The sequence below is a fragment of the Malaclemys terrapin genome, chromosome 9, assembly GCF_027887155.1.
Source record: "Malaclemys terrapin pileata isolate rMalTer1 chromosome 9, rMalTer1.hap1, whole genome shotgun sequence".
In the NCBI taxonomy this organism is placed as follows: Eukaryota; Metazoa; Chordata; order Testudines; family Emydidae; genus Malaclemys; species Malaclemys terrapin.
Window position 1 is genome coordinate 48,626,076 of NC_071513.1, and position 25,706 is coordinate 48,651,781.

The 25,706-nt window shown below is 48.3% G+C and overlaps 1 protein-coding gene across 4 annotated transcripts; it reads left to right on the forward strand.

Moving 5' to 3' along the window:
• Positions 1–921: 921 nt before the first annotated feature.
• On the forward strand, positions 922–25,123 carry KLHL30 (kelch like family member 30). Of its 4 annotated transcripts, none has more exons than XM_054038875.1 (8): positions 922–1,045; positions 2,881–3,717; positions 10,489–10,648; positions 14,781–14,867; positions 15,648–15,803; positions 16,621–16,809; positions 18,891–19,036; positions 23,860–25,121. In XM_054038875.1, the coding sequence occupies exons 2-8, from the start codon at positions 2,944–2,946 to the stop codon at positions 24,109–24,111; spliced, it is 1,764 nt and encodes a 587-aa protein (XP_053894850.1). In that variant the 5' UTR covers positions 922–1,045; positions 2,881–2,943; the 3' UTR covers positions 24,112–25,121. The 4 variants fall into 4 exon arrangements, with proteins under 4 accessions (XP_053894850.1, XP_053894849.1, XP_053894852.1 ...); XM_054038874.1 differs by having other exon boundaries at positions 2,884–3,717; XM_054038877.1 differs by lacking the exons at positions 922–1,045; positions 14,781–14,867 and having other exon boundaries at positions 2,900–3,717; positions 23,860–25,122.
• The last annotated feature ends 583 nt before the right edge of the window (positions 25,124–25,706 follow it).

Here is a 25,706-nt window from a genome sequence, read left to right on the forward strand (position 1 = left end):
GAGGCTCCCACTGGCCGCGGTTCACTGCTCCAGGCCAATGGGAGCGGTGGGAAGCGGCAGCCAGTACATCCCTCGGCCCGCGCCGCTTCCCGCAGCCCCTATTGACCAGTGGGAGCCACGATCAGCCGAACCTGCGGACGCAGCAAGTAAACAAACGGGCTGGGCCAACCAGGGTGCTTACCCTGGCGAGCCACGTGCCAAAGGTTGCCGATCCCTGGTCTAATGCTTAGGATGCTCTTTAGATACAACTTAGGAACTCCGTGGGGTAGTCACCAGCTTTTCCCTAGCAGATGTGTGTACAAATGGGGGTAGGAGAGGGCCTGATTCTTCAAAGCATTACACACAGGGGCAATCCTTGCTCGCTGCAGACAGTGGAGCAGCCCATGTGTGTTCAGGCCCCAGCCTCCCTTGCTCCCCAGTAGAGTGAATGAAGCCCTGGCCCAGGCACTGCTGCCACAAAAAACCCAGGAGTGTCCTGCCACAATGAGCTTGGGAGCTAAGCTCTGTGTCCCCAGAGAGCAGTATTGTCTGCTCTCAAAGCCAACTCGGCCACTTGTCATTCGGGGGACAGCAAGCCCAGGCGATCCTGGGGCGAGGTGCTCTGTCACCCTGAGCTCATGGAGGAGACTTCCACTGGGGCGGGAGGGGGCTTGCACCAGAGCTGGCCTGGGGACAAAGCAGTTGTTAACCTGGTGAGGCTGCCTTCCAAAGGCCAGCAAAGCCCTGCTTACGCAGCCCCACCTCTGCCTCCTTCCTGGCCCCCTGCCTTTCTCTCCTGGCAGGTCGCTTTAAGAGCAGGTGGCCTGGAGACAGTAACTGTCAAAGAACTTCCCACCTCCCCCGCCCCACGGACAGGCTGCCGTCTAAAAATAATCCCCCTAGTCTCCAGCCAAGCTGTCCCTAAACTGTGCCCCTCCTGAGTGCTGAGCTCCCACGGCTGGGAATCTGGCTGCACCGGGCTCTCCCCGGGCCGCCCAAGCACCACTGATCAAACAGGCCAGTCAATCGATCGGCTGGACAGAGGCATTTCGGAGGCAGCTGAGAGGTAAGCTGGGGCTGCCAGCACTGGCCTGTGGCAGCGTGAGAAGGTGCTGGATGGAGGGCACAGCATGCAGTGAGGGCACTCTGCTGGCTGGCGCCTAGGCTCACAGTGCTGCACATAGAGAAAAGCCCCAGTTAATAACAGCTCCTTTATTTTGTGCGTGCCAGCCCTCTTCAGTGCTTGTACTGCAGGGAGCCTTCCAGAGTGGGCCCCCAAACTGCTGTTGTCGCCATGCAGCACCAGGGGAGTCACCCTTCAGCCCTCCCCACCAACCCTTCTCTCCAGAGTATGTCAGGAATGGTGTGCCAGCTTCAGAGCCCCCCAGGCCATCTGTCCCCACTGTACCCTGGTAAATCCGGGTAGCCTGCAGCCAGGGCATGTTCCCTCACTGTTGCCATGTGCTCTCTGCAGGGAAATGTCTCTGGAGGAGCATGCAAATGCTTAGTGGGATTTGGAGCTATAACAAGGCTAGAGGGAGAAAGGAGGAAAACAGGTGATTCTGGGAGGAGGAGATCATATTAGGCCAGATCCTCAGATGGGGAAAATTGGGGTAGCATCATTGTAGTCAATGGTCAGTGGCAAGGGGACTGGACTGGGTGTCAGGAAAGTCTTCCTGGCTTTGCTACAGACTGATTGTGGGACCCTGGACTAATCATTGCACCTCTTTGTGCCCCTGTTTTCTCTGTCTGGTTAGACTGGCAGCTCTTCAGGGTAGGACTGTCTCGTCCTATGTGTTTGTATCATTGTCATGCCCATTGGTTGTTTTATTAGTGCAGCACATGGGAGCGCCAGTCATGGGCCAGGCGTCCAGCATGCCAGACACTGCATGATCACAGAACAAACCATCCCTGTGGTGTAAGGATATATCTACACCTAAAACTTAGCTGACCCCGCTCCAGCTCAGGGCTGTGATGAATTCCACACCTGGTGAGACAGAGGTAGGGTGACTTCACCTCTGTTGTAGATGCAGCTAGGTCGATGGAATAATTATTATTCTATCCAGCACATGGGGAGCTGCCACACAGCTCTCCCCCTCAGCCCCTCTCTCCAGAGTACGTTGGAAGGATTCTTCCCTTGACCTAACTACTGCCTCTCGGAGAGGTGGACTAACGCCATCACTGGAAAACCCTCTTCTGTTAATGTAGAAAGCATCTACACCCTGGCGCTACAGCATCAGACCTGCGGTGCCATCGCTGTGCTGCTGTAGTTTAGATATACCCTTAATATAAGATGAGTGACAGTGGCTGGATACAGAAAGACAAATGGCGGGGGGAAGAGAATACAAGGAAACAATGAGTCTATCAGTCATCAGGCTAGGCGGTGGTCTCAGAACACCAGCAGGCTAAACACTATCAGGGTTCTTGTAAGCTTCATGTCAAAGGAGAGGTTTAAGGCAGGTTTTCGAGGAGGACAATGGGTTAGTTTTGCGGATGTTTACTGGGAGCAGCAGCCTGGGGGAAAAGCCACATAGGCCACTGAAAATATCATTCAATCAGATTCTCTCCTTTTTCTAAGAGGAGCCAGAAATTGGTTTCCCAACAGGGGACAGTCAGTGAAGAGAGGGGCTGCAGGGGAGAGGCACTTAGTCCAGCAAGGGGAAGTGCTCTGGGATACACCTATGAGCCTGGAACCTCTGGAGACATGTGCTTCATGGGGGGCGGGGAGGGGTGGGAGATGAGTGCATTGACCCACAAGTCACAGAAGCACACATCATCAACCCTGCTTGTGCCTTTAAGTTGTTTGGGAGACTCAGCCTTTAAGAGGAGAGTGTGGCTACTGTCCTTCCCTTCCAGGGCAACCAGCTAATTATTCATTCCCCTCTTTCATTGCTTGCTAAGCAGGGTGGAGTTTCCATGTTAGAGCCCTAAGAGCAGGAGTGGGCTTTACCAGAGGATAGCACCATGGTGAGGAACGTTGATGACTTCGATTTCTCCCTCCCATCCCATCCCCAGGCCATCCTGGAAGGCCTGTGGAGCCTGCGCTCCAATCCGAAGCTCTCCGACGTCACGCTGCTTGTGGGTGGGCATGAGTTCCCCTGCCACCGCAGCATCCTGGCCCTCTGCAGCCACTACTTCAATGCCATGTTCACTGGCGACTTTATTGAGAGCATCTCAGCCCACGTGGAGATCAAAGAGGTGGATCCTGCTGTCATGGAGACTCTGATCGACTTTGCTTACACAGGAAAGATCACCATCAACCAGGGGAATGTGGAGGCTCTAATCCGGACCTCCAACCAGCTCCACTTCCCCACCATCCAGAAAGTCTGCAGCCGCTACCTGAGACAGCAGATGGATGCAACCAACTGCCTGGGCATCTGTGAGTTTGGGGAGAACCATGGCTGCCCGGAGGTGTCCTCAAAGGCCTGGGCTTTCCTGCAGGAGAACTTTGAGGCTGTATCACACCAGGAGGAGTTTCTCCAGCTATCCAAGGAGAGGCTAGTAGTCTACTTGTCCGATGACCTGCTGCAGGTACAGGAAGAACAGAGCCTAGCTGAGGCTGTGCTTAGGTGGGTGAGGTACGAAGAAGCATCTAGAGCCAAGCACCTGCCAGAGCTCCTAGACCTGGTGCACCTGGTTTCACTACCAGACCAGTACCTGCAGAACCTACTCTCATTGGAGCCACTGATCCAGGATTCAGAAGCTTGCAAAGCCGTCATCTCCAGCTACCGAAGCACGGTCAGTGCTGTAAGGTATCAGAATGGCCCTGTCTAGATGGAGCTTCTGTCCTGGAGGGAGGTTGCCAGTGGGAAATGATCTGCACCAGTGTCCAATCAGATTCCTAGGTGTGAGAGTCCAGGTCAGACTACCTTTCCACTTCAATGGTGAATGTGGTTCAGAAGGTGCTATAGAAATGCTGAGGGAGATGCCCTAAAGGCCAGCAGAGGGAAGTGGGGCTTTCCCCAGAGTCAGCTAGGCACAGGAATCCAGTGCAGGCCCAGAGCCACCCCAAATCGTCTCTGTAGTCAAGCCTCTTCCAGCTCAGTGCAGAAATCCACTGTAGGCTCTGCAGGAGCTTTACCTCAATCCATTCCCTCTCAGTGAGCACAGCCACTCCTAGCTTCTCTGCCTGGGAGAGGTCTACCAGTTATAGTCGCACCACTATAGCCCACTTTGTGGACACTCCTAGTCTGGTAGATGAGTGGCCTTTTTTGGTTTAGTTTAACCTCCTGCCCAAGTTTAATGGAATAAAGGCTCCTCTTGTCCTGGAATGAAAGTGTCTGCCCAGGGATGGTGGGGTAGGAGGAGGGTTGTACTGGGATAGCTATATCAGTTTACATTTACCCCTTAGTTTATACCAGAAACATTTTCCTGTCTAGCCAAAGCCTTTAAGGAACTATATCTAAAATGTGTAATTGGTGAACAGACAAATTGAGGTGACAAGTCAGGTCAAATAACCAACCCAAACCTCCTCCCAAAGTTTGAGCTCACCCCTCCAGCTCTTGGAAGGCTGTGATAGTTTAATTGATTCTTCATTTTCACATGCATCGGCACCACATTTTGGTAGAGCCTAGAGGCATAAACACCACAGGAAAGGCTTATAAGGTGGGTATTTCCAACCCAACTGAAACCAGGCCAGGCCAAAATGCTTGCACAGATACTGTGTGTTCACAAGATTCCCAGACCACGGAATTAGTTGAGGTAACTTTGAACAAGCACAGAAATTCTTGGGTGCTAATCTGAACCAAACCAATGAGTGTGAGTTCTTTGAGAGAGGGGGAAAGTTGTTCTTCCACCACTAATTTCCATAACTGATTCATTCTTGCTTTATTCCAAACAAATGAACAGAGCAACCTTTACTTATTGCTTTGCTTTCTGAAATGCACCTAACTCACCACATCTCAGAATGCAGCCACAAACAGAAAGAGCTATGCTGATTTACACATAAGAACGGCCCTACTGGGTCAGACCAAAGGTCCATCTAGCCCAGTATCCTGTCTTCCGACAGTGGCCAGTGCCAGGTGGCCCAGAGGGAACGAACAGAACAGGTAATCCTCAAGTGATCCATCCCCTGTCACTCATTCCCAGCTTCTGGCAAACAGAGGCTAGGGACACCATTCCTGCCCATCCTAGCTAATAGCCATTGATGGACCTATCCTCCATGAATTTATCTAGTTCTTTTTTGAACCATGTTATGGTCTTGACCTTCACAACATCCTCTAGCAAGGAGTTCCACAGGTTGACTGTGCCTTGTGAGAAGAAATATTTCCTTTTATTTGTTTTAAACCTGCTGCCTATTAATTTTTATTAATTAACCCCTAGTTTTTGTGATATGAGCAGGAGTAAATAACACTTCCTTATGCACTTTCTCCAGGCCAGTCATGATTTTATAGAGCTCTAGCATATCCCCTTTATTCATCTCTTTTCCGAGCTGAAAAGTCCCAGTCTTATTAATCTCTCCTCATACGGCAGCTGTTCCAAACCCCTAATCATTTTTGTTGCCTTTTTCTGAATCTTTTCCAATATATCTTTTTTGAGATGGTGTGACCACATCCGCACACAGTATTCAAGTTGGGGGAGTACCATGGATTTATATAGAGGCAACATGATATTTCCCGTCCTATTATCTTTCCCTGTCTTAATTATTCCTGCTGAGGAGTTGGCTCACAGTCTTTGGCTATTTTAGCAAAAGGTAAAACTAGAACCTTCCTCCAAAGCAAATATCAACCTGGATGGCCACAGGAAAATCTTGGATACTAGAGACAGACCTTGTCAGCAGACTCCAGCTGTATTGATGATGCAGGGGAGCAAATTCCAGCATTGAGGGCATTCAACTGAGTGTCCACCTAACCTGCAGTGGCATATACAGACAGGAGGAGAACTGTCTCCTAGGACCCAATTTTAAGAGATCATGTTAGATCAAGGTCAACTGCTGCAATTGCACCTGACTCTAATACAAATATTAGCTGCAAATACTATAATTCACCTTGGACAGCCACCGCAAAACCTAGTTGGGTTCTTGTGCAGCCTAGGAACTAAGCAAAACACATCTATTGCTGAAAGCCAAGAATCTGGTACCTGGGCTTCATGTGAAGTGACTGATGCCATAGATTAGTACCTTGCAGCTCAGTCGCACCCTCAAAGGCTTTTCAGGCTTACTACAGCAGTAACTGGCTCCCTCAGTGGGGAAGAGTTCAAGGTGGATAAAAATGACTAATTAAAAAAAAAAGCAGATTTTACTTAAATCTGATTTTTTGATAAACTGCTTTTTGAGGAAAAAAAACTTATCTAAAGATGAGATATATTATAGCTCAAAAATATCTTTATCATGGAATAGGGATTATAAATTCTAATTCTATAGTATGAGACAATATATTCATATAATGTTTGAGAAAAGTTTTGTAAATGAGTTCCAATAGTTCATGGATTAGGGACCCCAGCCATATGCGGTTCCAGGGGCTTCTGTATAGATTATTTAGGTTAATCTTTCTATCTACACACTGGGACTCAGTGCTCAGTCTAGAAGATACCATCAGAGATGCTTAGTTTTGCTGTTCTCAAACTGTGGATTTGTGTCTCTAGAGATAATATGCTTGCTAACACAAAAATGGCTTAAAATAAATATCTAGAGGTGAGAAATAAGAGATCTCAACCCTATTGTCCCTCTGCAAATTTGTGTACACAGAGTCAATCCCTTACCTCTCTCTAAAAGTGCAAAGTTTCAAAAAGTTCAATGAATAGAAGATTGTTTGGGCGGAATAGATCTGGACAAGGAGACAAAGTCTCGAGATAAACGTGAGAAGGTAGGGACAGGCAGTAGAAACAAAAGTGAAACTGTTTGAGCAGCATATTCCAGAAGTCTTGAGGTCTTTCTGAGTGTAGCCTTCATTGATTTGAGATCTACTATACCATTCTCTCACTAGAAGGGAAAACCTTTAATGGCAGCAGGTTGTAAAAGAGACCCAGTTTGGGAATATTTTAAATGAAGTTCCTCTACCTGTGGGTAAGACAGATATGTGTGCAAAATGCAAACAGTGCAACAAAGAAATGCAAGGCCTTGGTGCCCGAATGAAACAACATCATGAGAAGTGTTCCTTCTCAGGAGGAAGCTGCATTGAAGATGAAAGGAACATGTCTGAACATGCAGGATCTTCAGGTTGGTCAACTTTTTTATTTCATACTTCTTGCTTAAGGCCTGCCTGCTTTCTTTCTGGACTATTCTTGAATTCTCATGTTTGAGCAAAAAAATATATAGTTGTTACTCTATGGTACTATCATTTTAGAGGCAGTTGTGATAAAAAAAAAAACAAATAGCTGAAATAGGAAGATCTTCCTTTTACAGTTTCACCTTTAAAGTAGTACTGAGTGTCAGTGAATGCAGTGAGTAATACTAAATGAGCAGTATGGTAATAATAATTAAATAACTGCATTGACTTACAGGATTCTGAAGACTATCCATCTTCAAGATCACCATCATTTTCTATAGTTTCAGAGTGAAACACTATCGTTGGCAGATAAGTCACATCATGTATGTCACATCATACGACAGTATATTCTGTCATGCTACAGGCTGTAGTAAAAAGAAAAAAAAAATCTCCATCATCCAGAAACAACCATAAAGAAATTTGTGATAAGAACCAGCAGATTACAAAAAGAGGTAATTGATGAAAAACTTGCCCGGTTTGTTTATGCAAAAAACTCTCCTTTCCAAATGACTGAGAACCTACACTTCATTAACATGGTTCAGTCATTAAGACCAGGATACAGTCCACCCAACAGAGCAGATGTCAGAGGCAAATTGCTGGATAAAGTGTATGAAAGAGAAATTGAGCAGTGTGCAAAAGGTCTAGAGGATGAAATTGTTAACTTGAGTCTTGATGGGTGGAGCAATGTCCACAATGATCCTGTTGTATGTGCTTATGTGACAATAGAAGACGGGAATGTCTTCCTTACAGAAACAATTGATACATCAGGAAATGTGCACACAGCAGAATACTTACAAGAAGTAGCAGTAAAAGCTGTCACAAACTGAAATTTTTTTTTCCAAATGTCTAATATGCAGCTTGGTCACAGACAATGCTGCAAATCATAGAATAGGGATCAGCAACCTTTGGCACACGGCTCGCCAGGGTAAGCACCCTGGCGGGACAGGCTGGTTTGTTTACCTGCCGCATCCGCAAGTTTGGCCCATTGCAGCTCCCACTGGCTGCGGTTCACCATCCCAGGCCAATGGGGACTGCGGGAAGCGGCGCAGGCCAAGGGATGTGCTGGCCACCACTTCCCGCCACCCCCATTGGCCTAGAGCGGCGAACCACGGCCAGTAGGAGCCGTGATCGACCGAACCTGTGGACGCGGCAGGTAAACAAACCAGACCGGCCCGCCAGGGTGCCTACCCTGGCGAGCCACGTGCCAAAAGTTGCCGATCCCTGTCATAGAATATCAGCTTGGAAGGGACCTCAGGAGGAGAAGAAATTATTTAGAAGAGAGTGAAGCGAGTCCCAAGCTCATAACATAAGGTTGCAGTGTTCATTTGATGCACCTCCTAGCCAAAGACTGCAGTGTTCCAGAAATAAAGGCTAATGTTGTTGAAATGGCAAAATACTTCCGTAACAACCACTTTGCAGCAGCTGCTCTGAAAAAAGTGGGAGGAACCAAGCTAACTCTCCCACAAGACTTGCAATGGAACTCAGTAGTGGACTGTTTTGAGAACTATATCAAGAACTGGCTTAATCTGATGACAGTTTGTGAATAAAATCATGAAAAAAATAGATGGCACTGTCACCGCCAAAGTTCTCAACATTGGGCTTAAGAGAAATGTTGAAGACATGCTGAGTACCCTGAAGCCTATTTCTGTAGCCTTGAACAAAATGCAGAGAAATAGCTGTTTTATTGCTGATGCTGTTGACATTTGGAAGGAACTGAGTGAGATCTTTAAAAAGAGAAATATGCAATGACAGAGTTAAATTACAAGCATTAAAAAAAAAACAAATGGGACAAGCACTATCTCTAGCTCATTTTCTTGCAAATATTCTCAATAGTCGGTACCAGGGTCAAACCTTAATTGCTGAAGAAGAGGAGTTGGCTATGACATGGACATCCAGCAATCATCCCTCCATAATGCCAATTGTAATAAACTTCAGAGCTAAGGGTGAACCAGTCAAGAAATATAGGTTTGCTGATGATGTTTTAAAGAATTTCACACCAGTGACTTTGATTCACTTGGATTCAGAGACTGTTGAAGTGATAATCTCACTTTTAACAGCAGTAGCTTCTTCTGAAAGAATATTTTCTTCCTTTGGACTAATTCATTCCAAATTGAGAAATCGTTTGGGACCTGAAAAAGCAGGAAAGCTTGTTTTTCTTTTCCAGATTATGAACAAACAGGAAAATGAAGGTGAAGACGACTGAGTTAGCTCCAGAAGCCAATATTTAAGTTTCTCATGTTGAGCTGGCTGACAGTCGATTTACTTTGTTTTCTCAAAATATATTTCTTTTAACTATTTTAGTTAAAAACAATTGTAACAAAAACAAACTTGATTTTAAAAAACTTGAATGTTTAAATTCAAAAATTCATATGCTTGTGTTAAATTATATGTTTACTGTTGAATACATAATGTTTTTGTTTTAGTTAAAACAAACAATTTAAATGTCTGTCTGGTGATGTTCTCCTAATGCAGCACCTCCCAATGACTTGTTAGCACTGACCCCCAACTTGGTAAGGCAACTCCCATCTTTTCATGTGCTGTGTATTTATACCTGCCTCTGTATTTTCCACTCCATGCATCTGATGAAGTGGGTTTTAGCCCACGAAAGCTTAAGCCCAAATAAATTTGTTAGTTTCTAAGGTGCCACAAGGACTCCTCGTTGTTTTTACAGTCTGCACTGTGAGCCCTGGAAGCAGCAGCAGCACGGTCAGTCCACACAGGGCTAAAGGAGAGAGACAGAGTGATTTTCTGCCCAGATAATGGCAAAGATAACAGCCTCAGTGATGAAGGAGCATGTCAGGCAGAGAGGAGGCAGCAGGGAATGCTGGCCCAAGTTCAGGCTGCAGTGGATGAGTCCCCTCAACTCCCTGCTCAGCAGGCTTTGCTCTCTTCTCCCTATGCCCCCATCCCATTTTCAATATCATAGCTGATTTTGGGTTGGCAGCATTCACATTTCCAAAACTCCCATTGCACCACGGCTAGATAAACTCATAGGCATGTGCCCTGGCACATGACATCAGAATCTCAGCTTGCATTTAACACAGAAGGTTTGTAGCCCTTCTGGTGGCCAAGGAAAGCTTGGGAATGTGCCCTTGAGTGTAAGTGACACAGCACCATCTGCCTGAGTCTGCAGACAGCCTCCTGCAGAGGTAGCAGCAGCCACTAGAGCCAGAGAGGAAGCCACCTGGCTCTCCACCCACCACCAGAGCAGACCTACTGCCATTCTAGAACTCCTGTCCAGGAAAATGAGGGGCAGGGGCCTAGCCGCTGAGTCTGGTGACATGTTTCTTTTATCTTCTATAAGGTGGAAAACAGGTCCTTTGTCCAGAAGAGCCTGCTCGCCCTTCCACAGAAGCTGGAGGAAGTGCTGGTGGTGGTCGCGGGTCGAGCTCTGGAAGAGAACGAGGCAGAAGATGTGGAGTTGCCAGTCTCCCGGAACTTCGCCTTTTACAATCCCAAGACCAGTAAGCAAGCAAAACCAAGCCTGTTCCTAGCTGAGGTTCAGGCCAGGCCCAGTGTAGGCGTGTGTGGCCCTTCCTCACAGTCAATCTCCGAGGGAGGCCACACCCCTTTGCTGTCATACCCTGTTAAGGACAGTCTAAGATAATGTGGAAGTTAGTCTTGGTGCTCAAGCCCTCCAGCGGGGTTGAGCAGTGAGTGGTTCTGCGGCCCACGCCCTCAGGCAGGGCAGGACATCAAACAATCTAAAGTCCAACCCTCAGACAGGGTATAGTCAGGTATAGTCTGGGAACCCAGGCCCTCAGATGGGGCAGGGTACCAAACACAGTCTTGGGTTTTACATCTCAGGCAAGGGTGAGTGCCCAACACAGTCTAGGGGGCTCCAGCAAGGGGTCAGGCACCCAGGTACAATTTGTCATCCTGGCTCTGGGGAGAGCTAGACAAGCACAGGCCTCTTGGCCTGAAGAGGGGGAGTACTGCCAGGGATAGAGGGATGCAGGCCCATCTGACTCCACTGCATCCCAGCCCAGGGCCCTAACAGTGACAGAGCAGTCTGTCACTCGGTCACAGGGAAACCCACTGCTACACACTGACCATGTTTCAGATGTCCCTGCAGCCAGACTACAGTCAGCTATCCCTGGGCTCCTTCCTACCCTTCTCTCAAGGTGTACCTGTACATCCTCCATCTCCTCAGGGTATACTGCCAGTGGCAATCCCAGCAGCTCTTCAGCATTGGTTGGGTCTGGCAGCTCTGGTAGCTTGGGCAAGTCCTCAGGGTAACTGACATCCTCTGCAGGCTCCTGCCTCAGCAGTGGAGAAAACATGTCAATCTCCTTTGGCAGCTGCTACCCAACTGAGCTACAAGGCCCGGCCTTTTATACCTCCTGTTCCTATCCCACCCCTGTGCTTCTGGCATGGTGAGAGTGTCCTTCCTGGTTCCACCCACCAGGAGGCGTCTGGCCCTCCCTCACTGCCAATCTCCGAGGGAGGCCATGCCTGTTTGCTACACCCAGGGTTACATCCACCTCAGACAGGACTTCAGTGGTGCAGCTTGCTGAATAACTGCAGTATTGGAGCAGAGTTTCTGTTCTCTACTGGAGGTCTTACACCAGAAGGGGTGAGGCAGTGACTTCATGCATGCTGGGGATTCCCCAGCTGCCCTGTTCGAACCACTCTCCATCCCCTGTGCGCTGCTGGATTACCGCTAAGAAGATGGAGCCCTGGATTTGGCCCTAAAAGTTTTGTGGGCAAAGCGTGTGATGCAATAGATATGCAGTCTTTCTCTCTTAAGCTTTTCCCCTTGGGAGAGAGAAATTTCTGCCAGTTACTAAGTGTTCTGGTCTCCTCTTAGCCTCTGTGTGTCACCTGTTCAAAGCCATTGAGTAGGATCGAGAAGATGAACTCACACAGCTAACCATGCCTTGGTGAAGTTTGGGGGCGGGGTTTGAGGGTCTGCTGATGGTGTGTGGTCCCTTAGAGAGGAGAAAGGACCAGAAATCAGGAGACCTGCCTTCTCTTCCCAGCTCTGGCACTGGTTCAGCCACATCACTTAGGCCCTATAGTTTTAAACAGAGTGGCCTAAATTCAGAGGCTACCATTGAAAATATTGACGCCTCTTCAGTTTCCTGTCTGTTAGGTGGGGATGTTGCCAATCCCCCTTTGAAATGCCAGCTAGTATTGTTTGTATAAAATATATGTGGGAGGACTGAGAACCAGCAGCTGAACTAGCACTCTGCTCACTGGAAGGCCAATTAGTTTCCCAGAGAAGGGCCAGATTGAGAAAAGCTGGGACTAATTGCTAGGGAGCTAAGGAGCTAGTTAACCCATTAACTGGAAAAGCAGAAAGGCCACAAGAAGGAAGTGCAAAGTGGGAATGAGAGACAGAAAGAGAGAGTGGGAGAGGTTAGCATGACCAGAATGAAGGGATATCTCTGCGTGGAGAGATCTCTGTCCTCTTCTCTCTGGCAAAGGGGGATGATATTGGTATGTCCCTGTAAATAGAGTTGCTGCCCAGGCCTGTAAAGGGTGGTGGTTGAGATTAAAATAAGTAAACTACATGTCAGTGTTTTCAAACTGGAGGTGTGAGAGCCATTTGTGTGAGAAGACAGGAGTCACAATACACAGGTCTCAGTCAGACCCTATGCACAAGAAGGAATGGAGTCTCTCAGTCATTGTCTCCCCATAGACCAAAAAATAGATGCTTCCTCCCACCATCCCTCCCGGGATGCTGGATCCTGGTTCCACTGAAGCCAGCAGCCAAACTCTCACTGACTTCAGTGGAGCCAGATTTGACCCATTTATTCGGACTATTGCCCATTCTTATCCACAGGGCCACTAATGGGGGCCTTAACTGGCCCTGGGAGGGTGTGTGATGAGAATGCCCCACAGCTCACACAGCTCTAGTGTCCAATTGGTTCTAAAATGCAGATTAAAAACAAACAAAAAAAGATGCCTGGGTGCTGTGAGTCTGGTCACAGTTTCCGAGTCCATAACCGGCCGTGAGCTCTTTAATTTCTCAAAGGCCTCGGCTACTGAGAGTGGTCCTGGAACCATGCTGCAGAGCACTGTGCTGTGGCTCACAAACAAAGCGGCTGTGCCAGGGGCTAGATTACCAGCGAATCCTTTACATCAGAGATTTAGACACACACAGTAACTAGCCGAGTTCATCCTAGAATGAAGCCGTTACCAGGGTGATGTAATGCTCTGAGTCATTGGCTTTTGTCATTCACTGAACAGCTGCTTTCCCCACAGGCTGATGCTCCCGCAATCACACAGCCTAATGCTAGCTCTATTCTCCAGGTGACAAGCCCATGAGTCAGATTTTCTGCAGCTTGGGTGTGGAGACAGGGCATAATCCTGGCAGACTGATGCAATTGCAGGAGACTTTGACAACATTATGTACACAAGGACCAGCGCTAATTAACACACACAATTCCCCTGTAGCCAAATGAACGTAGCCAGGTCTCAGCCTCCCAGTGCTATTTTCTAAGGGCCTGAGCAAATGTCCATTGACGTCAATGAAAAGATTCCCACTGACTTCAGTGAGCTGTAGGTCAGGCCATGAGACAGCAGAGCAGTTTTAACGCAGGTATGATCTAGTGTCGTACAGAAGAGATACGCTCCAGTACCCGTGCAATAGTCAGTGGGTAGCTGTTGTAGTCCTGCATGCTATGAGAAGTGGACGCAATCTCACACTTCCAGGCACAAACTGATTTCCACAGGCATGGGGTAGGTTTCCCCTCCTGCCATGTACAGCATGGCACAGACAGGTATGGTGGAAGCTCAAGGCATTGGTGACTGCCAGAGGCTGACACACGGATTCGAGAACATTTTCACAGTAACAGGGCTGGATCGTCAGCAGGTGTAAATTATTGTAATGCCACTGAAGGCAATTGGCCAGATCCCCGGTTGATTTAAATTGGTGTAGCTCCATGAGGTCAGTGGAACTGTGTTGATTTATACCAGCTGAGATCGGGCCCACAGAATCAGGAGATTTCCATTTTAATGGCAGGTTTATTTTCGATTCTTTAAGACCTGTGAGTGGAGCCATTTGAGTACCAAAAGGGGAAAGGGTTCCATCAGAATTACACTTGTAAGCATTCCTCACCCATCCCCTACAGATACTGTGTTACAGTAGAGATGGCTGGAGAATATTGGGGTGTTGTCTAAGAGAGCCTGCATAACACTGTTCAGCATAGAATAAGAGCTGTTCTTAGGCTTCCCGCGTTCCTTTCCAAGAGTACATCCAGAGTGAAATGAATGGCAGTTGTGCAGTTCAATATATTGCAAAAACTTGGTGGAGTTTGGCCAGCTTTTGTTACTGGCAGTGGCGAACTGTAAAGACTCCTTTTCAATATTCCTTCCATTGGAAGCAGTACATGAGGATCTGGTTCCACTGAATTTCCTAAAGACCCACTGTGCCGAATAGCTAGGGGAGTGTTGGAGGGGGTAGGGAAATCTGGGGAAGGGACCGTTTTAACAGTTCTGATCCTACCTCTTATTTACAGCAGAGGAGGCATGTTGTCTTGCATTTCAGTCACATGTTGGGAAGATAGGTGCATTGGGAAGTATGTAGTGGCTTATGCCTTTGGATCTGGTCTAAGCCTTTAGGTTCTTTATGGCTTTTCTGTGTTTCAGAAAGATGGATGGCTCTTCCTGACTTTCCAGACTACAATAAATGGGGCTTTTCTCTGGTGGCACTAAATAATTATGTTTATGTCACAGGTATGTAACTTGGGCAACCCCTCTGCTAAACCTAAGCTGGAACCTAACCTTTGGAATTCCTTGTGTTTCCCTTCACGTGGCTGGTCTGGTTGACCCACAGGGTATTTTTTCAAACAGAGAAAATAAATGACAAATTCATTTAATAAATGTTACTTTTTCCATGGCATCCAGAGGACATTTTGCCAATAAGCAGCAACTCTGAGGAAGTTCTGTGGTATCACATAGCTCCTGGGCAGTAGTTCAGCAATTTCCAGGTTGTATAAGTTCAGAGCTCTTAGGCTGATTTAATTAAATTAATGAATGGAAGAATGGCCCATGACACCACAGTGCCATGAATTAATTATGCCCCAGGCTGTACTTCATGCTTGGATGGTGTGGTTTTTGGAGACCCCCTTCTCTATCTACCTGCTGAAGTTCATCTCGCTAGGCCTGGCAGTAGCTGGGCTTTTCAGTAGAGCGCTCTCTTCTGTGGATTTTACTCCTTCTCACAGTTTGCCTGAGTTTATTATTTGGTGACCTTTTGTTTGCTTGGGCTTTAGATTAGCTTGTTTTTATTTTCTGGGGGTTGCTTCTATTGAGCTGCAGCCAGCAGCCTGTGGTGCTGTGTTCTTGTAAAGTTGTCTTCAAAGCTGTTCAGGTGGTCACTGTTTGATTTAATGCCTGTGAAGGGGCCTAGACGTCAAGGCAAAAGATGCAGCGTAAGACCACTACCTGGGGCAGGGCTGACTCTGCCCTACAACATTTTCTCTCTGTGTATGTGATAGATTATTCTCTTTCTAGGTGGCTCCAGGGGGACGCAGAATGACACCTGGTCCACAACCCAGTCCTGGTGCTTCCGTCTCAAGGAGGGTGCATGGAAACCCATTGCACCAATGCTGAAACCCCGAACAAACCATGCCAGTGCTGTCCTCAATGGAGAGATCTATGCCATTGGGGGTAGGCACCATCCGTCTCTCTGGCCACCTCCCCTCTCTCTTGTCTGTCAGTCTCTGATAAGGCCACAATACAAAGCATCTCACAATAATCGAGTCCAGAACAATGGATTTAAACAGCAGGTGAAGAAGTTTATTAAGATGCCAATTGAAATATTTGTGTTTGCTGCTCAGTTAAAGCAGAGACGGCAGAAAATAGGAGAATGTAACCTATTATAAACTTACATAAGCATCTGCTAATATGACTGCATCCTAGCAACATTCAACCACATGCAGCTGTGCAGGCATTTAATACCTGCAGAGACCACATGCACTATCATCCATCCTATGTCAGCAGTCAGCACATACATGCACAGTAAGCTGGCTCACTCCTGGATCAGCTTCTGCCTTCATTCTGCAAATGATGCCAGTCTCAGTTACCCATTTAAACCCTATTCAAACAGGTGCCTTTGCACTTCCTCCCCTGTCATCCCTTCTGTATGGAGACACCCATAGGGCCAGCTCATTGTCCTTCAGATCCCCTGCTGAGATGCCTGCAGACCACTTGACTGTGGTTATGCAGCTGGCATGCTGTGCCCCCTGCTCAGCATGCTGATCGCTCTGGTCAAATTGTTTCCTTGTGCTCTCTGTTTGTTGTATCCATCTATTGTCTCCTATCTTGTACTGAGATTGGAAGTGCTTTGGGTCAGGGCCTGTCTCTTTGTCATGTGTTTGTACAGCATGTGGCATAATGGGGCTCTGGACTCCCGATGCTACTGCAATGCAAATAATACTCGCTGTGCTGTGCTAACCTCTCGCCTATCTCCTCTCTTGGTGTGTAGGGACCACAGTGGACACAGTGGAGGTGGAGAGCTATGACCCTTACAATAATAGCTGGTGCTCCATCAGCCCTGCCCTGAAGTATGTTAGCAACTTCACTGCAACTGGATGTCTGGGCAAGCTCTATCTCATTGGCTCTTGTGCTGTCAAGTACAACGCACTAACCCTGCAGTGTTACAACCCCGTCATAGGTAAGGAGAAGGAACAGCAACAGGAATTTTGGACGCAAAAGCCCGAGCCTCGGAAAGGTCCCTCCTAACAATGCTGTGCCAGTCCTGGTGCATGTTCATCATGTTCACGTACAACATGTGTGTTGCCCTGCATGAAATCAGGATGCAAGGATAGAACTAGAGCATATGTGAGTCAGTGATGCATAAGTTATGTTTGTTCATCTCGAATCGGGGCCAGGGAACGTGGTGGCACTTCTGTGCCCATTGTATAGCAGGAAGGAGGGATTCCTGCTGAGAGACGCTGTAGATTCTGCACTCATTCTGTGTCAAGGCCTAAATTCTTTGGCTTGGGGTGACTCGGCATAGCTCCATTGCCCTCTATGGAACGATACTGATTTCCACCAGCTGAGGGTTGGTGCCTTGTTCCCTTAGGTACGGTGAAACTCCAAACAATTGCTGCCCGTTTCATGTAGCCATTTCCAGTTATTTAAAACACAGGAGACATTGAACTGTTTCTGGTTATTTACTTACATGGAGTTTCATAAGACCCAGTATGAGAACATTAGTGAGCGTGAACCAAATTTAAATGGGGCAAAAGTGCTACCTACACAGTGTCCAAGATATTTCTGATTTACAGTATTGTGGATGAGCAAACTGAGTAAGCTTCAGCTATCATCTTTCCCCCAAAGTGAACTCCAGACTCGCGTTCTCTTCTAGTTCAGGAATTGTTCACTGTGAGCCAGATTGTGAACTTCTTATTCACCCTAGTGAGCATTAACTTACGCAAGCTAGCTCCATTGAAGGCAAGTGGAGGCAGTATGGCCTAGTGGACAGAGTACTGGACTGGGACTCAGGAGAGCTGGCTTCTATTCCTGGTGCTGCAGTTGGCCTGTGGGTGACTTTGAGCAAGTCCCATCGCCTCTCTGTGCCTCAGTTTCTCCATTTGTAAAATGGAGATCATGATACTGACTCCTTTGTAAAGTGCTGTGAGAGCAACTAATTAAAAGTATGACATAAGAACTGGGTATTATTATTATAATATTGCTCATATGAGTAACTGTTCCCCAGTGGGAGTAAGGGTCTCACATTCTGGCCCTGTGCCTCCACTGTCATCTGGACATTCTTTCCCACATCTGATGTGGTTCTTCATCAGAAGACCAGGTGTGCTGGCTCCTTTGTGATCCCCTCTCCAGCGCTGCCACTACGTGTGTCTCAGAGGGACACATGTGCACATGACATCAGCATGATACGGCAGTGGCACATGACAATGTGATGATCTGTGAGCCTGGAAAGTTATTTTGGAGCTATTAGTGGCTCACATGTTTGAGAAGCCCTTTACTAGCACCCATCCTCTTGCTCAGTAGGTCTTAGATACATTGCCCTGAAGTCATACAAAGTGACTGAGCATTAGAATACCTTGAGTAAAGGAGTCACATGACAAGCATATGTTAGCTGGTACCCAGAATCACTCTTTGCTCTGTCCCTACATGATACACCAAAATGGTTAAAGCGAGATTGGTGCTGTCTAGTTCCCGTGAAAGAAGAGATGTGTCTTCACTCCATTAACTGATTTAAATACCATAGCCCAGTTTAACCTCATGTTGACTCACCAGAAGCTTTAACCTTTGAAACTAGCACAAAGATAGATAAACGGAGACAACTCCAAAATATGCTCCCTCTTTTGCCTCTTCACATCCACACCAGTGTCCAGCTGGTCTCAGGACCACAGTTTGCTCCCTACAAGTGAATTACATGCGAGGCTACTGTTAATCACATCAGACAATGCATGGCGAAAACCTCACATGACTGGCTTGTATATTGATACAAGGCCCAAATGGTAAGAGGTCAGTTATAGGGCCTAATTCTGAGAGTATTTACACCCATATAATGCCATGAATGTAAATGGATTGACTCCTGATTTACACCAGTGTAAATGATATGAGAATCAGCCCAGTAAGCTACTGTGGTGGGCCAGCCTGCTCTCTCCCCTCCTTGTGACTCTGTCACCCGAGGGGTAACTCTCATTAACACCCTGTGATAACTTCATTACTAGTCCAGGCTCCTAAGCACTGTCACTAACTGATGATGGCTGTTTCTGGCAGATGTGTGGAGTGTAATCGCATCCCCGTTCATCCCGAAGTACCTCTCTGCCCCGCGCTGCGCCTCCCTGCATGGAGCAATTTACCTCATTGGGGACAACACAAAGAAGGTGTATGTGTATGATCCGAATGCTAACATCTGGCAGAAGGTAGGTGGAGTGGGTCACTGGGGTGCACCATGCTGGACATGGATTCCCCAGTGCCATGTTGAAGGGAGCGCTCTATTTGATATGTATGTGGATTTCATAATGCCTAACCCAGCGTATTGGGACACCCCTTCTCTATAACCCTGTCCTGGTAGAAAGCAATAGTTATTCAATCCTAGGCTTCTCCACATTAACCCACTAATATGGCCTTGGGTCAGACCACTTCTTCTGCGGCTCGTGGGCAATTTGGCCTGGAGGCCAAATACTCTGTATTCCTTTTGAGTAGTGTCTGCCAGAACCATCTATTGAACTGACTAAGGTTGGAGCAAGGGACCAGTGAGCTGAGACCCCCAAACTCATTTCCCCACAGCTCAAAGTAAAGCTCCAGCCATTGCTGCTTCTACCAGGGATTGTTTCTACCAGGGATTGAGGGAACTGGGATTGTTTAGTTTAGTTTGCAAAAGAGAAGAATGAGGGGGGATTTGATAGCTGCTTTCAATTACCTGAAAGGGGCTTCCAAAGAGGATGGATCTAGACTGTTCTCAGTGGTACCAGATGACAGAACAAGGAGTAATGGTCTCAAGTTGCAGTGGGGGAGGTTTAGGTTGGATATTAGGAAAAACGTTTTCACTAGGAGGGTGGTGAAGCCCTGGAATGGGTTACCTAGGGAGGTGGTAGAATCTTCTTCCTTAGAGGTTTTTAAGGTCAGGCTTGACAAAGCCCTAGCTGGGATGATTTAGTTGGGGATTGGTCCTGCTTTGAGCAGGGGGTTGGACTAGATGACCTCCCGAGGTCCCTTCCAACCATGATATTCTATGATTCTATGATTCTACCTCCCGAGCCCCTGGGAATGGGACCCTCAAACAGAGGCTTATCCTCTTCTCTGAGTGATTCTCCAGTCAAAGGGAAGCTGGGAGCTGGTGGCTTTGATCTAACCCCCTAAATGCCTATCCCAGAGACCCAGGAAGTTCTGTCTTGGAGTGAAGGGACCCCAGGAAGCAGCATGACATAGCCCACTTCCCTGGGCCCCATTGGCCTTCGAGGAGCTGTGTGTAATGTTGTTGCAGGGCTGGGTTACACAAGATCATTCTGAAATCCTGCTGCAGCTGTTCACATGGCGTCAGTGCTCAGCTGACCAAGCTGCCAATACTCCAGACAGGTGCGGAGAGAGCCCTGCCAGTCTCTCCCTCCCTCCGCTCCCTTTTTTTTCTGCTTATGAATAACGTTCAGTGCCCCATTGGTCACCCATTGGTTCCAGTTCTGGGACTGGTTCTGTTAACTCTTTCAGCATAGCATGCACAGGTCTCCTTCCTTCTCTGCCTATAGAGCAGAGTGTTCCTCAGGTCTAGGGTCACCCAGCACAACTCTAGTAGCATCATCTCTGACCTTTTTCTCAACCTTTTTCTTTCTGAGGCCCCCCAAACATGCTCATTGGCCCAGCTGTGCCACAACCACTTTTTTTTTGCTTATAAAAGCCAGGATCCGCATTAGGAGGTAGTAAGCAGAGCAATTACTCAGGGCCCCATGCCACAGGGAGCATTGTGAAACTAAATTGCTCAGGCTTCAACTTTAGCCCCGGGTGGTGGGCTTGGGGTTATATTCCTGCGCAGCAGAGCTCTGGCTTTCTGCCCTGGGTCCTAGCGAGTATAATTCCAGCTATGCATGGCGGACCCCCTGATCCCTCTCACAGCCCCCAAGGGGGCCCCAGACACCTGGTTGAGAACCACTGGTCTAGGAGAAGCTGGAGGTACCTTGATCAAGTGTCCTTGTGCAAAGTGGGACAAGCAGGCAGACAGGATGGGCTGGTAACTTGGCTGATTTCAGTTTCACTTTGTCTATTCCATTCATGTCATCCCACCCACCTGACCTGGTGTCAGGATTCAGTGTAAGCACTGCAACTCCTGGTTATTGCTCTGGTCAGGACTACCTTTCCCTCCCCCTCTTCGCCACAGCTTGGTCTCGCCACCTGTCATAGCCTGTAAGCTCCCAGTAACTGTCATTGCTTTCCAGGTGTGTACAGCACCTAGCACAGCGGGGCCCTGAGCCCTGTCTCAGTTTAGACACTACTGTAATAAAAGTGATACTGATAGACTCAAAAAGAAGGGATAGGGCCTGTGACACTAACTGGATCTTATGCCACTTTTGTCCTGTATGTATCTTGAGGCGGAGTTATGGAAGTGAAGCTCCTGTAATTCCCAGCCACCGTGGCTAAGTGAGCTGCACTGAAACCTACTTAGCCATGTTGATATGGGGGTCTAAATTAGCTGTTACTGGGGTCTAAACTAGCTGTTACCACTCAAGAAAGAGATCTTCGAGTCATTATGGATAGTTCTCTGAAAACATCCACTCAATGTGCAGTGGCTGTCAAAAAAAGCAAACAGAACGCAGGGAATAATTAAGAAAGGGATAGATAATAGGACAGAAAATATCATGTTGCCTCTATATAAATCCATGGTACTCCCACATCTTGAATACTGTGTGCAGATGTGGTCACCCCATCTCAAAAAAGATATATTGGAATTGGAAAAGGTTCTGAAAAGGGCAACAAAAATGATTAGGGGTATGGAACGGCTTCCGTATGAGGAGAGATTAATAAGACTGGGACTTTTCATCTTGGAAAAGAGACAGCTAAGGGGAGATATGCTTGAGGTCTATAAAATCATGACTGGTGTAGAGAAAGTAGATAAGGAAGTGTTGTTTACTACTTCTCATAACACAAGATCTAGGGGTCACCCAATGAAATTAATAAGCAGCAGGTTTAAAACAAATAAAAAGAAGTATTTCTTCACACAACACACAGTCAACCTGTGGAACTCTTTGCCAGAGGATGTTGTGAAGACCAAGACCATAACAGGGCTCAAAAAAGAACTAGATAAATTCATTGAGGATAGGTCCATCAATGGCTATTAGCCAGGATGGGCAGGAATGATGTCCCTAGCCTCTGTTTGCCAGAAGCTGGGAAGGAGTGACAGGGGATGGATCACTTGAAGATTACCTGTTCTGTTCGTTCCCTCTGGGCCACCTGGCACTGGCCACTGTTGGAAGACAGGATACTGGACTAGATGGACCTTTGGTCTGACCCACTAGGGCCAATCTTATGTTCTTACGATATGTAAGTCATAATTAGGCTTCAGAGCTAACACCTCATTGACATGTAAATCCCAGTGTGATAGGCACCATAGAAATACCACTGACAGATTAAATGAGTTAAGATGTTTCTGGGGGTAGCTGAGAGCTCTTTTAATAATAATATTGCTTGGCTCTCACCAGCACTTTTCATCAGTAACACACAAATTATCATTATCTCCATTGTTTACAGCTGGGGACTCAGATACAGAGAAGTGAAGTGACTTGCCCAAATTCCCCAATAGGCCAGTGGCAGAAATGGGACTAGAAGCCAGGTTTCCTGAATCCTAGTGCAGTGCGCAGGCCATTAGGCTGATTTTGTTATAAGCTACCTGTATTTATTGGGTGGGATTTACAAAGTTTTCTTTACAGCTATCTGAGCTACAAACTTAGGCAAAAAGTTTCACATCTTGGCACCTAAGTCCACAGTTAAGTATCTGCATGAAAGCAGCCTGGTTTTTCAGAGGTGCTCACCACCTGCAGCCCTCCCTGTGGATTTAGGTGGCTCATTTGGAAAATGATTTATTTATTTATTTTAATGAAGACTTTAAATTCTTCAGTAACTGCTGGACCCCAGGGCATGGAACGTTGTTCCAGCCCCAGTCCAGCACTAGATGTGCTGTGCTCTTCCTGATTGATGCACACAAGTCACGGCACTGTCAGCAGAGCCCCTCCTACAATTCCCATTCAGCTCACTAACATGGACGTCTCATCACATCTTAACAAAGCAGCTTGGTCTTCTAGGAGCTGGGCTGAGATCCCGGAACCTCATTCCACTTATGAGGTCTTTGAGATTTGAGCCCAGAAATGATTCCTTATTGCATATGTGCCCTGTGCAATTCACTCAGGGTCTTCCTTGGAGGTTTTCTCTAGCCCCCAAAAAAGCTCACCTGGGTTTAGTGGAACTTTCAGCCCAGGAAAGCTGGCCTGGCGGGGTTATGTGTTAGGTAACCCACCCACTCTGCAGTGAGGACACAGGATAAATCCCTCCAGTGCTGACAGTCCTCCAATGCCTTCCCACAATTCCCCCTGCGTGCTCAGAAGGGCTCAGCTCACTGCAGTGCAAAGAACCATGGGATGTGCCCCTAGAAGTCCTAGTGAGTGTAGAGCCAATAAGAGCACAGCAACTGGGGTGTGGCTTTGATTGGCCTCTTACAATTGGTATGCGTACTTCCACCTTTTCATGTTCTCTGTATGTATAAATATCTTCTGTCTGTGTGTTCCACTCTATGCATCTGAAGAAGTGAGCTGTAGCCCACGAAAGCTTATGCTGAAATAAATCTGTTAGTCTCCAAGGTGCCACAAGTACTCCTGTTCTTTTTGCGGATACAGACTAACACGGCTGCTACTCTGAAACCCAGACTAGGCTAATCTGGGTGTTAGTCACCCGAGTTAACTCTGCACTGAAGACATATCTGTTCTTCCACCCCCTTTCCTCTTGTAAGAAATGGAGATGGAAAGATGTTTACTTGAAGGATGTTACTCAGACCCTCCATGTTTCGGTATGCAGTACAGAGTTCCAGCCAGGGTGTGGCACCTGGTAAGGAACCGGAGACAAAGATGGAACTCAAGCTGTGTGGAACCCTGTTTGTCTGTTTGTATATAATGAGTGCCTTCTGTGTAAGGCAGCCTGGATTCCATATATCATGATGTGGTGTGAGTGGGCTATAGCCCTATATCATGACTGATATCTCCTACAGGTGCAGCTGCTTCACACTCTGCATGAAAACGGAGGCATGGTGCCACTGGGAGGCAAACTCTTTGTGACAGGTGGACGCTGGAAGGGCCTGGATGGTGACTACCGGGTGGAGATGGAAGTTTATGATTGTGCCAAAGATATATGGACAAGGGAGGGAGCCCTGCCCTGCCTCTGGCTCTACCACAGCTCTTCCTCCATCTTCATGGATACGTCAAAGTGGACAGAACCCTTCCTGGGAAACCATGTCCAGTAGGAGAGGCGGGGACCCTTACCCAGGGCTTGAATGGTCCTGCCCAGGATTTGGAAGGGCAAAGTGATGGTTTATTTGTTTGAATTATCACCATTTTTGCATGTATTTTTGCCTTCACGTTTCATATGGACCTTGGATTAGAGCAGTGGTCACCAACCAGTAGATTGCGATTGACTGGTCGATCCTGGAGCCTCTGACAGTTGATCGTGATCTCTGGCCGCTAAAAGTCCGGCAGTGCAGCAGGGCTAAGGCAGGCTCCCTGCCTGCCCAGACCGCGGCCCCGTGCCACTCCCGGAAGCAGCCAGCACGCCGCCGAGGCCCCTGGTGGGAGGGGGCAGGGGTCTCCGTGCGCTGCTCCTGCCTACAAGCACCACCCCGCAGCTCCGATTGGCTGGGAACAGGGAACTGCAGCCAATGGGAGCTGCGGGGGCAGTGCCTGCAGAGAGGGGCAGCACACAAAGCCATGTGCCCGCCACAGGGGCATGTCGGCTGCGTCCAGGAGTGGTGTGGGGCCGGGGAAGGCAAGGAGGCTGCCTTAGCCCCGCTGCGCTGCCCTCCCGGAGCCAGTACCCTGTACCCCCTCCTGCACCCCAACATTCGGCCCCAGCCCAGAGCCCACTTCTGCACCCAAACTCCCTCCCAGAACCTGCATCCCGCACCCCCTCCTGCAGCCCAACCCCAGCCCTGAGCCCCCTCCCAGAGCCTACATCCCGCACCCCCTCCTGCACCCCAACACTCAGCCCCAGCCTGGAGCCCCCTCCTGCACCCAAACTCCCTCCCAGAGCCCGCATCCCACACCCGCTCCTGCACTCCAATCCCCTGCCCCAGGCTCAGGCCGGAGCCCTCTCCCACACTCCAGACCCCTCGGCCCCAGCCCAGAGCCTGCACCCCCTTGTGCACCCCAACTCCCTGCCCCAGCCCAGTGAAAGTTAGTGAGGGTGGGGGAGAGCAAGCGACGGAGGGAGGGGGGATGTGGAGTGAGCAGGGCGGGGCCTCGGGGAATTGGTGGGGTAGATCCTGAGTTGCACTTAAATTCAAAAATTATCTTGTGTGTAAAAAGGTTGTAGACCACTGGATTAGAGGTACTAAGCCAGGGATCAGCAATCTTTGGCACGCAGCTCGCCCGGGTAAGCACCCTGACAGGCTGGGCTGGTTTGTTTACCTGCCACATCTGCAGGTTCGGCCTATTGCAGCTCCCACTGGCCACGGTTCATCGCTCCAGGCCAATGGGGGCGGCGGGAAGTGGCGGCCAGCACATCCCTCAGCCCGCGCCGCTTCCCGCAGCCCCCATTGGCCTGGGACGGCGAACTGCAGCCAGTGGGAGTCGCAATCGGCCGAATCTGCGGACACAGCAGGCAAACAAATGGGCCCGGCCCACCAGGGTGCTTACCCTGGCGAGCCACGTGCCAAAGGTTGCCGATCCCCGTACTAAGCCCTTCTGCTGTACAGTGACACCTGCTGGGAGCAGTCAGCATTACATACTGAAATCCCTAGGCCTAGCTCATGAAATGGGCTTGAAATACAACTCTTCCGTGGCAGTGGTGGGTCTCGTTTCGTAATTTGTCTTTTGCCTGTTGCTTTCAAAGGCCCTGTGCTAA

Excerpts from the sequence above, each read along its gene's own strand:
- KLHL30 (XM_054038875.1), top strand. The coding sequence starts at position 2,944 with ATGGTGAGGAACGTTGATGACTTCGATTTCTCCCTCCCATCCCATCCC. Across the intron at positions 14,868-15,647 it reads TAATTATGTTTATGTCACAG|GTGGCTCCAGGGGGACGCAG; the intron begins GTATGTAACTTG and ends TTCTCTTTCTAG. Across the intron at positions 15,804-16,620 it reads AGAGATCTATGCCATTGGGG|GGACCACAGTGGACACAGTG; the intron begins GTAGGCACCATC and ends CTTGGTGTGTAG.